We start from the raw sequence: 14,985 nt of genomic DNA, 5'->3' as shown, positions 1-14,985 counted from the left end.
TCACAGCATGGCCACAGCTTAATATGGCCACGAGGAGGAGGTATAATGATACAGCTAAATGACTAAATTAGCTGTCCTGCATCAGTTTAAAGGCAGGTAATGAGAAAAAACAGAGGAGGAGTTTTGTACAATATTTGCTACTCCCATTTTCCACCTTCCAAATGCCCTAGACACATAATAAACATGTATTCAAGTTGAACCGAAACACTGTTCCCTCTGACTCGTGCCTGTGCTACAGCCCTGACCTGAGATGGAACAATAAATTGCACAAAAGAAAGTAGACCCCTTCTTCTATGGACCATGTATAATGCAAACTATGCCTAATTAATGAAGGCTAGTTTGCATCTAACATGTTTGTCTAGGACTCAGAAGGCCCCAGCCCAGTTCAAGAATTACAGCACATCATTTAATTACTCTGTATCTATGCAAGATGTAATAGTTAAGACAATTTATCTAGAGCAAGAGAGTACTTTGATCACTTACGCAGCATAATAAAACAGAAATCATATTCCACAAACTGTTGGATTATAGCCATACCCTCAAAGGAAAAAAACCCCACATTTTCAACTTTGTATTTCTCATTTTTTTAAAAAACCCAACACTTAATTATCAGGGATAACCCCAAGTCACCAGTGCATCCCTGTTTTCCACCACCTTGTGGTGATATAGACAATAGTAATATAATGGTCAAGAGAGGGCTGGTGAGAGTCTGATTCAAAAAAGGTCACATAAAATTAAAAATAATTCCTTAGGTATCTAAACGTTGCAAGACATAAATTAAATTTCATATGAAGGATTCAAGGTACAAACAGGAAAAAGATGGAAAGTAAGAAATGCTTCCTGATTCCAACCACATTTTCTAAAGACTCTGCAAGTCTTACACACCAAAGGGAGTGACAGAAATAATTTTTCTTTGTGCTATTTTGAATGGTCGGGGTTGGGGGATTGAAGGTGTGGTCTGATATTTGCAATTCCATGTGCAAAGAAAAAATAATGAAAGTATTGTTCAAATAGAAACAAATTGGGGGCTGCAAGAAAAAAGGAGGCTCTTTTTCAAATATTTCCAGATAGACAGGGTCAAAATTCAGCACGGAAAGACATTTCCTATCAGTGCTTAACATGTAGATTGTAGGTCTCCCACACTAAGCTATTCTCAGACTACTGTAGCCTGAATTTCTACCCTTTCGTTTTAATTGCTGACAGATACATTTGTCCAGTTTGGATGCAGACCTGGAGGTTTTGTATGGATAAATAACAGAAAATATAACATCAATTTCCCCTTTCTGAAGTGTTTTAAGAATGACAATTATTAAGTATTATATAATAGCTAAATATTCTTACAAAATTATAATGGCATTTGTTCATATGGGAACATGTTCAATGTTACTTTTAAATTACTGAATATGTATCTTTGGATTACATTTCTTTCAGTATCTTTTAAAAAATCTAGGAAATGTGTTACTACTTATAAGTAGTTGAGGGAAAGAAAAATTGTAATCACTTCATTACAAAAATTCCCTATATTATTACTTTGAAATTAAATACCACCAAAAAAAATATCAGGAAGTCTCACAGAAGATGGAGTAGCACAAAATCAGAGCCGTGTCCAGTTTGTTCATCTCTGTTCATGCTATGGTATGTTTTTAGTTTTGATTGCAAGAGCTTTGGAGAAGGCTCCAAAGATTAAATGATTAAATTTTGGACTTTGTGAAAACCATGTAATTGTTGCCATTGAATAGAACAGGGATGGAATTCCATCTGTAGACTTCCATAAAAATAGTCAACGTATGTAAATGGTAATATCTGAAGGAACAGACCCTAAAACAGGCAACAACAATGCTATGCTCTCTTCAAGGATGTTGGAAGCAACTTTTCAGTTGTGTGCATTGATTTCTGTTGTTTCATTGCTAACTTAATTAGAGGTTTATACAGCCTATTCTGTTTCTCTTGCTTCAGCTCAGTGGCACCATCAAATTCCACAACCAATAAAGCTTCGACCTGGTGGCAGCCGATATGCAAACCTTACCAGTCAAGGACTTGATATTTTTTCTGCCTTCCCAACTACTGAAAGCCCTATGCTGTTTTCATCCCCAACCCAAAAGGTGGTGGAGAGTGAAGAACTTTGAAAAACAAACAATTGTTCCAGTTACACCTGCAGAGACACTAGAACTGTGGAAAAAAAAAAAAAAGAGGTACAAGCCAAGATGCTCAAGGTTTACAAGCAACTTGTTTGTGATTAAGTATACTGCTGCTGCAAACGTTGCAAGTAACATATCATACAAGACTTTTGCGTATTATTTTATTGCAGGATAATTGTGGTATGGAGTGTTGTGCAATAAATTCAGTACTGTGTAGTTTGCTAAGAATTACATAGTAAACATAGTTTTCAGCACCTAAAAGCCAATACCACTTTTACTGCTTGAATTAAAGCTACTGTACTGTAGCAAGCCATGTTAAGGATTGATGATGTTTAGCTGGAATACTGCCAGTGAAAACATTGACATTACAATAACAACAATCCTGAATGAGGGTAAACAACAAGACTTTGAATGTAATTCTAAAAAACATGCCAGATAATCACAAAGCACAAGTTAAAAGGAAAAGATGTAACTCATTTTTATATATTATTATGTCAGATTATCTTAGAATTTTTGAACTCAAGACTAGGTAAATATAGCGTTTCATGTAGGTACAGCTGTATACCCTATATATTTATATTTGTGTGTGTGTGTACTCCATGAACTGTGTATTCATGGTGTAAGGATTCATAAAATAAGGTACAGGACACATGCATAGGACGCTAACATAGGAAACCAAAATTCCTGTTGTCTGTAGCATGTTCTCTAGAGCCCATAGCTGAAACTATTTTCCAGATGTGCTTCATACTTTTTTCTTTACAATGTTACTGATTCTCTGCCTTTAAACACAGATGATATCAACCTTGTAACTTCATGGTTTTTAAATATCAGTCTCTTTTTCCTAATTTTTAATGTGACTAAAAGAAAAGTGCATCTACCATCTAGTTCATTTTTTAACAAACGGAAAAGGAATTATGATCTGGTGGAATTTGCATTTTCATCATCATTTAGGAAATAATGACAAGTGTGGTGTCTACTATAAAGACAGAGAAAATTATGTTAATATACAAAAGATATGAAGTTAAGCAACAGTTATGTGCAAAGAGCTAAAAAACCTACTGTAACTAATAGTACTAATAAATAAGGCAATTTAATGAAAGTGCAACAGAAGATATTAAGTGACAACTTAATGATTGAATTAAATAGATTTAGCATCTATACAGTTGTATTAATACCTCCCAGCGCTTAGAATCTGTGAATATCTAAGATGATTTCCTGCATCTTTAAATTACTGCTATCCCTCTTCTTTGGACATTTTTTTCAAGCAGTTCTTTGTGCTTTCAACATGGCTGGAGAATGCAACAAAGTCCTGATCAAAGTCACAGACATTAAAAGAAAAATTAACAGATACTTTCATTTTAGACCTCATTTGGATTTTTTCACATTTAAAAATGTCACTTTAAAAAATTACATATGCAAAGAAAACAATGAGGAATTATCTTAAGAGCAAAAGGATACTGGATATAGCCAGCGACTGAGTAAGAGATAGCCTTTCATTGGGTTTCCTACAAATACAGCTTATGTTGTCTCTAACTATTGGTTCCCTAAGGGTTTAGAGGAAGTGAATTCCTTGTATTGTTCCACTTCCCACCTGAGTGAAGACCATAAAACAAAACCGTCATTATAACTTTCATGCTTTGTTAGAAATCTCAGGCGATTCACCCCAGACTGAACAGACCAGAAAGGTAAAATACATTCTTATCCTGAGAGACAAAACAAGGTGCAGGTATTTCAGTGGGAAAGCAGAAATACCAGTTGTTGCCCACCTTGTACCTCCTCCCTGGCAAACAAAATAAAACTAATAGCTATTAAAAGTGATGCATTCATTCAACTGACTTCAAGTTATGGGGTGCCCAACTTAAGACACATTGTGGGTCTGATTTTCCAGGATAGAGAATCTACCGCTCCTCTTATCTTCACTTGTTTTTAGGATGGCTTAGGGATTCCAAAAGTAAACCTAGACTGTGTCACACTCGGGCAACCCAAACTTAAAGTTTCCCATATTTGTAACTACTCTTGGGAAAATAATCCAAGGAAAGTTATTGAATTTGCCTATTTAATCCAGTGCTGTTGGGAATTGGGAAGAGAGGTATTAAGACACAAAAGATCAAATTCTACTCCCACCTACAGCCCTGGTCTTCTCATTATTTCATGCCAGAACTGAAGAATAGATTTTGATCCAAAGTATTCCAAGCTGCATATCGGCCATCAGGCTTTATACCTAGCACAGGCTTAGTCAAGCGATTGTCTGCTTAGAACTCCCCTGTGGCCCCGTTGCCTGGCTTTGAGTGAGGCGTTGGACCAGATGACCTCCTGAGGTTCCTTCAGACCTAAATCACTCTATACTTCCTAAATTGTTTTACTTTCGACTGCCTGTCTGAATACCCTATGTGGATTAAGTCACCTATTGACTGAGCAGAAACTAAGAATTCAAGCAAGCACAAACTTTTCCTTTTTGACTGGGATATATCCTATTAGGCAATTCTAGCTACAAGAGTGATCGCTTTAATCAGAGTACTTTATGTAGTTTAGAAGAAAGGAATACTAGTACTTACTACTAGCAAGCATCTGGTTACCAGTGCTGGAATCATACTTGTTAATATTACTGACAGTAGTAGTGGTTCTCACATTTTACAACATCAGACAACACACCAAAAAACTCAGTACAAATTAAAAGACAAAGTGCACAGAGAAAATATGTAAACCATATCTCTTCAACCTTTTCTCCGTGATTTCAGTGGAATGTCTCCAAACTTACATCATTATAACCTGAACTGACAAGCTGAGGATTAAATGGTACAATTTTTTTTTTTTTTAATGTACGTTCAGTTATTCCAAGTGGGATGACAAGAAGCTACTGCTGAAAGACTTTTCCCAAAAATCTGTGTAAGAAGGATTAATCCTTAGCCATTCAAGAAGGGGCCCCAGAAATCTCACTGAGAGGTAGGCTACAGAGAGTGGATCACCAAAATCTGACAGCTGAACTACAACATTCTCTCCTTGACAGTTTTACTAGCAAAAGGATCAAAACTTTACCCGTCACATCTCCCTACATAATGCAGAAGTCAGTAATTTCAATTACTTTCAGTGCATCTGATACAAACAAAATCAGAATCTGATCCCAAATGGTCTGCAGTCATTAAATTTTGCTCATTAACTGCTACAGGACATTTCTCCTCTGCATATACTGAGCCCATAAACTGAGTATGTAAAGGAAGCTTATGTGAATGGATGTAAATGCTGTTAATTAGTAGTATTGATGTGCTCATCACAAAGACGACTTGCTAGAATAAGACAAAAAATTATGTTTGTGTTGTTAACTGATGGAAAAGCCATGGGAAAAAGGCTTGTGTAAGCAGCAGAGACAACACTGAGTTGTCACAAAGCACGTGATGCTGCTTGAGTTGATGTCCTGTGAAGGACGGCACCATCTAATCATACTGTGTCAAGATGCACTAGAGACTATGCCACTGTGCTCCCTTCCTGAACAGCTTGGCTGTTCATTGTTTTTGTTTAATTGAATAACCAATTTGACTTCACACTAACATGGTATTTCATTCTCTTATTCAGGGCAGGCTACTGCAACAACAAAAATCAATGTTAGAACTTCCACTGAAGTCACTGTTAGCTATTATCTTCCAAAAGTCCATTAAATCACCACAATGTGGAGCATAACATTGTACCAGTGAGATACAGAAATGCTCGGGTTTGTAACCTCTCAGTGTTTTCCGATTCAGAATTTTGTAGGTTTGTTTAATTTCCTGTTTCCTTCTAGTCCTGGTTTTGTATACAATCAGAGGCACAGTATATTTCCAAGAAGAGCAGAAATGACAACTTTTGTACTGAAATTCTTGAAAGCAGAAGTATTATCTTTGCTTTAAAATTTTTCTCAAGCTTGGTGCAAACCCAGTCCTCAGCAACATCACATAGCAGTTTGCATTGATATCGCTGGACTTCTTGCCTTGAAACAGCTGGATTGAGTTCCTTTGCTTCCATATGGAAGGTGGAGCATTCCTTCTGAATGCTTCAAGTCTGCTAACATGAGAAGATGAGAGTACACACTTCAAATATGAAAAGCCAAGTCTGCAATCTTTATCTTAATATGTAAACAATTGCCAATGCCAACTGTTTACAGTAATCACAGGTACTTCAAAGCAACAAATCTGGAATAAGAATTTCTTTAAGAACTGTGTTCTTAATGCTACCAGGTTTAAAAGCCTTAGTTTCTGGAAAATGTTTTCATACAAAATTATTAGCAAGACCTAATGAAATATTTTAACTGTTAAATATTGGAGAAGTGATTCACTGTTAACTGCCTTACTGTTTCCAATACAAAGATGTTCACTTTGAGCCTTAAGATTCTATTTTATAATTTTTTTCTTGATTAAAGTTGATATTTTTTATTTTTTGATCCAAAGCCATTCTCAGTGGGGGGAAAAAATTGTTAATGTCAGTTTTAAAGTATATTTTAAGTGCATATGAAAAGAAAAAACAAAAACCTGCCTGTTCAGTAATGTATTTCCCTTTGTCTCACCTAAACTTAAATAAATGCTTCAGTTGCATACAAGACTGTGTCCTTCACGTGTTCAACTAATTGTGAAAGTGTGCAGCAAGACCAGAGGTTTCCTAAGAACTTTGCTGTGACAGCTGATTAATGGAATCAGACCTTACATTACTTAGAAGAAAATCATAAAATACTGTTAAGTTATACACTAGCCATGCTTCTAGCAGGTAGTTGTGAAATATGGTTGTTGCTTTTTTAAAAAAATTCTTAATATCAATTTGCTTTGGTTTTGAATTATGCTTTCTTTTTCTGATAACCTCAGCGCCTTCATCAAAGTTTGAAAGAACAAGTTTTCTCAGGGGCACCAGAGCAGAAGCCAAGGAGTCTTTAGGGCAATTTGCATGTTTTAAAGGTCAATAGATTTGCCAGATTCTCAGTATCTTGGAGATTTAGTCTCCAAAGCCTATGCTTGAGCATATACTTCTACCTACAGACTGTCATAGCTGAACTCCGTTGTGCCTCAAAAATTCATGCAGTATCTGTCTACTACATTGGTCGCCTAGCCCACACGCTCCCCCTGAAATACCTGTTTACTGGGTCTAGACCAACGCTCCTAGAAGTTTCTCTGTGCAGTAGGACACTGGAGACCTGTTACAGAGGACTTATTTTTTCAACCCTTAGCTGTGTATCTAGCACTTCAACAAGTGAAAACTGAATGAGGGCCAATCAAAACACACAAACCACACTGAATTTCACTCTTCTCTATACATGTCTTCAACTTCAATGATTTAGCATATTCTTTGTATAAGGGTCCATTAGTAGACTTTGGAATGAATTTCAAATGAGCAGCAGATGCAAACCCAACTTGAAGGAAGCTGCATCTTATAGCGCAGATACAGAAGAGAACAGGGGAAAAAAAAGGATGCACCCCATTACCTTTGCTGGTACTGATTTTGCCTTCCCATGTAACCATGTTTCTCCATTCCTACCTGGCTTGATTTCTATGCATTTCTGTGCCTGCTAGGTCAGAGACAATGTTCTTAAGACCATTTTAGCTCAGCTACAGCTTCATGAGCTAAAACAGCTCCTACACATTTTATGATCTCTGATCAACACAAGCTGCTTTTATTAATGTCTTTATACTTCAAGTCCACTATAGATATCAAGAACCATTTATTGCATAATACAAAGAAATCTTGGGCCACATGTGCTGTGAATCTAATTGGAGTTCTCCATTTATGACTGGGAAATTCTGTTCAGAAACTGACCATCCTTTAGGATCACACAACCCGTTAGCAGCAGGCAACATAGTTTTGTAAAGAAGTGGAAAAATACTGAAGACATTCTGAAATCTTGAAAAAAAACCCAAAAACAAATGACTATGCACCCCAGTCTGCAGGAAGCCATTCAAAAGTAAACTTCTTGTTCCTTGGAGTTACATATGCAGACATTTTAAGCAAATTCTGTATAAGATATATTTTGCAAGGTAAGTTCTGTACAAATGAAAACTGAATTACAAATTAGAAAAAAAATTAGTAGACAGTATGTTGTGGTTTAACCCCAGCTGGCAACTAAGCACCATGCAGCCGCTCACTCACCTCCCTCACAGTGGGATGGAGGAAAGAATCAGAAGGGTAAAAGTGCAAAAACTTGTGGGGTGAGATAAAGACGGTTTAATAGGTAAAGCAAAAGCCACGCACACAAGCAAAGCAAAGCAAGGAATTCATTCACCACTTCCCATCGGCAGGCAGGTGTTCAGCCATCTCCAGGAAAGCAGGGCTCCGTCACGCCTAACGGTGACTTGGGAAGACAAACACCATCACTCTGAAAGTCCCTCCTCTTCCTCCTTCTTCCCCCAGCTTTATATGCTGGGCATGACATCATATGGTCTGGAACATCCCCTTGGCCAGTTGGGATCAGCTGTCCCAGCTGTGTCCCCTCCCAACTTCTTGTGCAACACCAGCCTACACACTGGTGAGGCAGTATGAGAAGCAGAAAAGGCCTTGGCTCTGTGTAAGCACCGCTCAGCAATAATGAAAACATCCCTGTGTTATCAACACTGTTTTCAGCACAAATCCAAAACATAGCCCCATCATAGCTACTATGAAGAAAATTAACTCTATCCCAGCCAAAACCAGCACACAATATTAAAATGTAATTCTTAGGTAGAAAATAGATTTAAATATTATACATGGGGTTGCTTTGGGTTTTTTAAAGCCACATTTTCTTGAAATGTAATTAAAGTTAAAAACATAAAGCATTTTTTAAAAAGTGCCCAAGTACCAGGTGAAATCAATGTTTGTTACAAGATATCTGTGTAGAGGAAACACTAGACTTCTTCAATGAATAAACACGTCTTCATTCTCAGTGCATTTGTTTTTTCCCTGGATATTTTGTAGAGATAGAACAGCTGAACATATTTAGAGCAAAAAGAAGCTGTTCTGTAAATTCTTACTGGATTTTAAAAATCTAGATAAATTTCACTCCTGAATTACAGAAAACTGCATCCATATTGCTTAGCTCAAATAGCTGGAAAGCTAAGTGTAAGGACCCATCTTAAGGCAAAAGCTTATTTTGGAATATAAATATTTGACTGGAAATCATATATTTTTTAATTTGTGCCTAGTGAATCACATCACAGTAGGGACTTCCACAAAGATTTCACCAGGGAAGTTCTACTTAACAAGGTATAGGAAACTTAGCTAAATACTAAAAAATATAATGATATTCATGCTTCCCCATGTGAAGAAGTTGTAATGTCATTGACTTTGCAAGACTATAACTAAGGTTAGCAACATTTCTACTTTTCAGAATTTGTACTGTAGCACCATTTAGGAATTCCAGTCAAGAACTGAGCTTTGCCCTGTATGTGTGTGTAGTACAAGATGGACTGTGCCCTAAATACCTTATAAATGGTGAGACGGAAAATAGAAGCCTAAAAAATTGGAATGAATTAAAGTTGTAAGACGTGCTAATACATATCCACTGATGACCTCAATACTTAGACAGGAAGAAACCACTGACTTTTCGTTACTAACATACATTTTGGGAATGTGCCACCCTAGTTCTGCTTTCAGCCACTGAAAAGCCACTGCAGTTAAAAATGTCACTCCAGTTTTGAGTTGAAAAACAACTCTGGTCACCTTGTCAAAACAGGGTGATACGATTCAAAGAATCATAGAAGCAGAGTATCTATAGCTACTTCAAAGAGAGAACCCTGCAGTCTGAACCTTTTAGAAGAATAAAGGTTAATTTCCCACCAACAGTTCATTAGAATTTTACACTGAATTTCAATAGCGAAACAGGTATGTGTGTAGCATGCAACAAATATCTAATGAAGCAAGAATTCTCATCCTCAATGTTTTCACAATAATGTGGTTCTAGAATGACAATGTACTGATACTACAAATAGAAGTATTTCGGGTTTGCGCTGCTGTTCAGTGGGACAAAAATTTATGAGCAGACAAAACTCAGTCACTAAGAACACACCAAGCTCTGAGCATCTAAGCTTTTGCTTCATTTGGAGGCCCGCTGGAAGCAATAATTATTTAAGGGGAGAGAGCTTCAAATACCCATACCAGAAAAGTCCAGTACAGAAAAAGGGTCACAGCCATTATCTGACAGGCATCAAAGAGCTAGTGGGGAACAAATATTTGGGAGCAATAACCAAACCCAAGTTAAACAGTCAAGTTTACATTTCACAAAGTGTCACTAAAGTATTTGTAAAGGAAAGCTATGAAAAGAAACCAATGACTTCCTGAATAGCTGTTGAGTTTGGGAAGTCCAAACCAGCATGGATAATACCTGCTTTTCAGACTGCCTTCAGAAGGAATTTTTAATTATTAAACTTCCCCCTCGCCCCAATTCACTCCCCCAAAAGCTTTGACAGGTCATCAATAGACAAGACAGCTGTTTATACACTATGAAGAACTTACTTTGCTGCCTTCAGTACTATAATAAACTGGAAACCCCAACTTCCAGGTCAACTCTGCACCCTCCCAAGAAACAAAAATACTACAGCATTATATAAACCCACAATTTTTCCACTAGTAATATTAATAATTATTATCAATAGATAAAGAGATCAATAAAATATTCACCTCCCACTAGCACAACCACATCTAAGAGAATGAGGATTATAATCTTATGATATTGATCAACAGCAGAGATTGATGCAATGACCTGATTTACAAAGTATGCACAAGCTATGCACTGCACTAAAGTGCTTTTTAGGACTTTGGTTTCAATTCTTAATAAAATTTGTTAACATGACCACAGATATTTTATGTTTTGTGTTAGTTTGTTCCTCTTTACGTGAGCTTACTATCATTTAATAATTCACTGTATACTAATCCATTATTTTTATAATTATATCTATCATCATATGCAGTAGACGGTAAATTACAACGCTGCATGGAAGAAACAAAATCAGAAGAGAAATGGATGTTAAGTACTTTTATGTAGATTACATATAAACTGCAATGTCATGTCCCGCAAAATCAAAGTATATGCCAGCAGTGCAGAACACATCAGTACTGTTCTTGCATACTACTCTGGTATTTATACTTTTGTATTGCATTACCCTTCCCACCTAATGTTTAGAAGGCTACCTTTCACTAAGCCATGTTTTCCACATCATATAATTGCACAATTTATTTGCATCATATTCCTGTTTCAGGATGGAAAAGCCACTACTGTGCTAGCAGTGCAGGTGAGACAATGTCTGCCTAGAGTTTACAGCTAATAAATTAGTGTAAGATGGCACATCATTTAATTATTTAAGGATTGTATTGATTGTTATTACATACATAAACTTGCCACTTAATGATAAGTAATATTCAAACAGTATTAACTTGGCTATATGATAGACAACAATTAATTGTATTCTCTCTATATAAAATTCTGCAAAGAAATCTGAGTAACACGACTTCAGTCTGTCCCAGAAGCTTTCACTCCAGGAACAGTCCAACTCCCGCCTCGGGAAACGTACTAGTCTGCACGACGGTGACCAAGGGCAAAACGTCAATAAGGGTTCTGAGAGAAGACAGACAGTAAGGTCAGGTCTTTGTATGTAACTGTTCCTGCAGCAGAGTCCCACTCCCCCAAAACAGGGCTTAGTTCCTATTGATGCTTTTGTTTTTCACTGAAACCTGCTTAATTGTTGAAAATAACTCCTATCAAAGCTATTCATTTGTCATTTGAAAGAATTCTAAAATATAAGATATGGCAGCAGCCAGCAGGGAACCTGCCAGCCTTCCCTGCTGGAAACCCACCAACAGCTGTTCTGGGACAGCAGCTCCTTTTCTCCTTCTCCCTCATGGCTAACACTAGGAAGGGCTTGTTTCTGGAAACTCCTCACAGCAGCACCAGCAGAAGTACCCTTCAGCTTCATAGTCTGCCGCCATCACAACAGACATCGGCAGTCGATATTTTGCAGACTTTACATCCTGCTACAAACACATCTGCTTCTCCAGCTGTCCCGCTCCTACTCATTTTTTGACCTTCCCTACCTCCTTTTTTCTCTTCTGCCTTTTCTACCCAGATCCCTCTATCCTCCACAAGTGAAAGAAGCAAAGAAACAAAAGGCAATTCAGGGCATCACCAGGGCTGAAATGAACTCAACTGCTTTGCAAGAATGCTCTATAACTTTTTACCAAACTCTTATCTTTAAAGGCTGTTTTTCAGAGGGTACATAAAACACACTTCTTACTCTAACTGGGAAGCCAGCATCATTTGCTAGTTGATTCTTCTGCACATTAAACTGCCAGAACTGTGATGGAAGTAGTGTAACACTTGGGGTAGGAAAGCCACTAGTAAGTAACGCCTAGAGTAGGAATTTCAAGTAGTTGGTGAGGACATATCATAGAAAACACTTTATTTATGATTTACAAAATCTGTTATTGTTTCCAGATAACATAAAATTAAAAACTAAATGCAAACATTTAAAGTCTACAAAAATCTAGAAGCTTAGATTATTTTCACGCTAGCATTCTCATTTATGGTATATAATCACATGTGCTTTTACAGCCATTGACAATAAAAACATTCTTTCCATGACTTGAAACTAGCTCTTTTTTGAGCATACGAGAGACACCATAAATTGGATTAAAGCAAACCTACACAACCTTGGAACCCATACGTCAAACTTACAAAGTTTAAGAAAGTTAGTTCTCTGAGGACTAGAACTCCAATACATTATAAAACTTTTTCCATGGGAGCCATTTATGTGAAAACAAACCAAAGAGTAACTTCAAAGCTGACATAAAAATAAAAACATGGAATGAAGTTCATTTCTGGTGTTATTCCATTCAGTTACACCACGGGTCAATTTGGCCCATGATCTGTAGAAAATACTGTCATGATTCATCACAGTGAAAAAAAAACATCAAAAACTTATTTAATAAAATAATCAAATTAACTAGATGAACTAGGAACCAATTGTCAGAAAGATTTCAAATTAAAAGCATGCTTTCCACCAGCATTAAATAAATTCAATCTTCTTAAATGCATTTTGATTTAAAGTTCTCAAAGCAAATTTATTTTGTCAAATTAGTATAAGATGCAAACAAGAATGAGCTATTATAACGCCAATATTACCTTATTGAAGCAGATTAACTCTTGCTAATTATTAAATTACACATCTGGCCTGCTGCATATTCTTAGTTCGTAAAAAGTTCTAATTAGCTATTTGAAAGTGTTCAGGGTGATAGCTGAATATTCGCTGTGCGTAAGGATCACTGTCCGTTGCCATTTTTTGTCCCGTGTAATGGTGGTAGCTCTCCGGATGGAAGTGTTCACAGTGAAGGCTAATCCATTCTCTTTCAGTACTGTACCTTTCTGCTTCGGCAAGTATTCTAGTGAGAGCCATGATATAACTCAAAGCCATCTGAAGGGTCTCATACTTGGACAGCTTCTTATCTTGACCCCACTGTGGAACCACCTTTCTCAAACGATCAAAGGCTGTGTTCAGTCCTTGCATCCGTCTTCTCTCCCTGGCATTGGCAGCCAGTCTTCTCTTTGCAGCACTCTCCATCCTTTCTGAACTGCACTTCACAACACAGCCTGGTCCACTTCTGCACTGGATGTCTGGTTCTACGCCCGAATCCAAATGACTGGATTTACAGGTTTTCATATTTGATGCAGCTTCAGATTCACACACACAAAGATTACTTTTTAAAAATTAGGTATCTAAAAAGAGGTAGGGAAAGCACTCATGTGAGTAGCCTGCGTACCTCTTGAATCTGTTTCCAGATACCAATGATGGGATATTTTTCTTAGCATCTAAAAAAAAATTAAAATAGTAAAATAAAAGGTGTTCTGGTTCTTCTGAAAATTGCTTCTTATTGTTTAAAGAAAGAATAAAGAGTTTTTAATGTCTTATGCTTTCATTCTTTTAATTTCTTTAAACTCAAAGAGACAGAAAAAATGAAATCTCCATTCCCAAAATGTATGTTACTGAAGAAAATGGTCCATTTAACCCAGAAAGGATCTTAATGGATTAAAGACACATCAATTCCAAATGACCATTTCAAATGAAAGAAGTTCTGATTCAGTTTAGGAGAGTATTTCGAAATGATGAACTGTTGTGATCTGAAGACGTAACTTCGTAACAGAAATCTCTCCTTTCTTGACTCCTGCCGGCAACCAATGATTCTGTCTTGCAGACAAGATGAGGCTTTATAGAAACTGCAAAAGCTAAACAGGTGGTAGCAGGTGGGCGGGCGGCACTCTGCTTCCATCCCAGTACCTTCCCACCCTGGGAACTACACGGGGAAAAAAAAAAAAAAAACAACAAAAAAAACCAGTAAAATCCGAACATTACAGCCTTCATCTGTTGAGAAGTCTTCCAAAGCCATTCTGTCCAGCCCTAACAACTTGCCATCTGGAGTAGTGTCTGGCTGGCCCCACAAGACTCTGGGCAGTTAAGCAAAAGATCCTTTCAATGGATAATCTGTTGCAACTCAGGAAAAAAAAAAAAATCTCTGTGCATTGTAGTATTTGTATATTAAAACACATGAAAATTCAGGTTAGATAGTATTAAGGGTAGAAGAAATAACTGTTCTAATGAAACCAAGGAGAATTAGCTTAATGGTATATGGCCGAGAAAACTACTGTTTTGCACTATATGGTACCAAAGTAAGTAGACTCAAATTATTAGAAAGCCTTCAGCACTCACAATTTTAATATTGTATACAGTACACAACATTGCAGAGAGAGTAGTATCTTGAGAAAAATGGAGGTTATGTATTTGCCTGTCAGCAAATCCGATGTCATTAAAATGATTTATATATATTTAAATAGTTAAAATGTAGCTATGGATTTATCTAATAATGATTGTAAAAA

The 14,985-nt window shown here is 36.9% G+C and overlaps 2 protein-coding genes across 2 annotated transcripts in view; one reads left to right on the top strand and one right to left on the bottom strand.

The window, feature by feature from the left end:
* Positions 1-6,705, top strand: part of MYPN (myopalladin) — a 63,065-nt gene extending 56,360 nt beyond the window's left edge. The window contains 1 exon segment of the mRNA XM_030029711.2: positions 1,957-6,705. Coding sequence (XP_029885571.1) covers positions 1,957-2,126 — 170 coding nt within the window. The 3' untranslated portion in view covers positions 2,127-6,705.
* Positions 6,706-13,237: 6,532 nt separating this feature from the next.
* On the bottom strand, positions 13,238-14,006 carry ATOH7 (atonal bHLH transcription factor 7). The gene has a single exon (XM_030030797.2). The coding sequence runs from the start codon at positions 13,772-13,774 to the stop codon at positions 13,319-13,321; it is 456 nt and encodes a 151-aa protein (XP_029886657.1). The 5' UTR covers positions 13,775-14,006; the 3' UTR covers positions 13,238-13,318.
* Between the last annotated feature and the right edge of the window lie 979 nt (positions 14,007-14,985).

Source organism: Aquila chrysaetos, chromosome 11 (assembly GCF_900496995.4).
Source record: "Aquila chrysaetos chrysaetos chromosome 11, bAquChr1.4, whole genome shotgun sequence".
In the NCBI taxonomy this organism is placed as follows: Eukaryota; Metazoa; Chordata; class Aves; order Accipitriformes; family Accipitridae; genus Aquila; species Aquila chrysaetos.
Note: the sequence above shows the minus strand (reverse complement) of the source record. Positions and strands in the feature narration are given on the sequence as shown.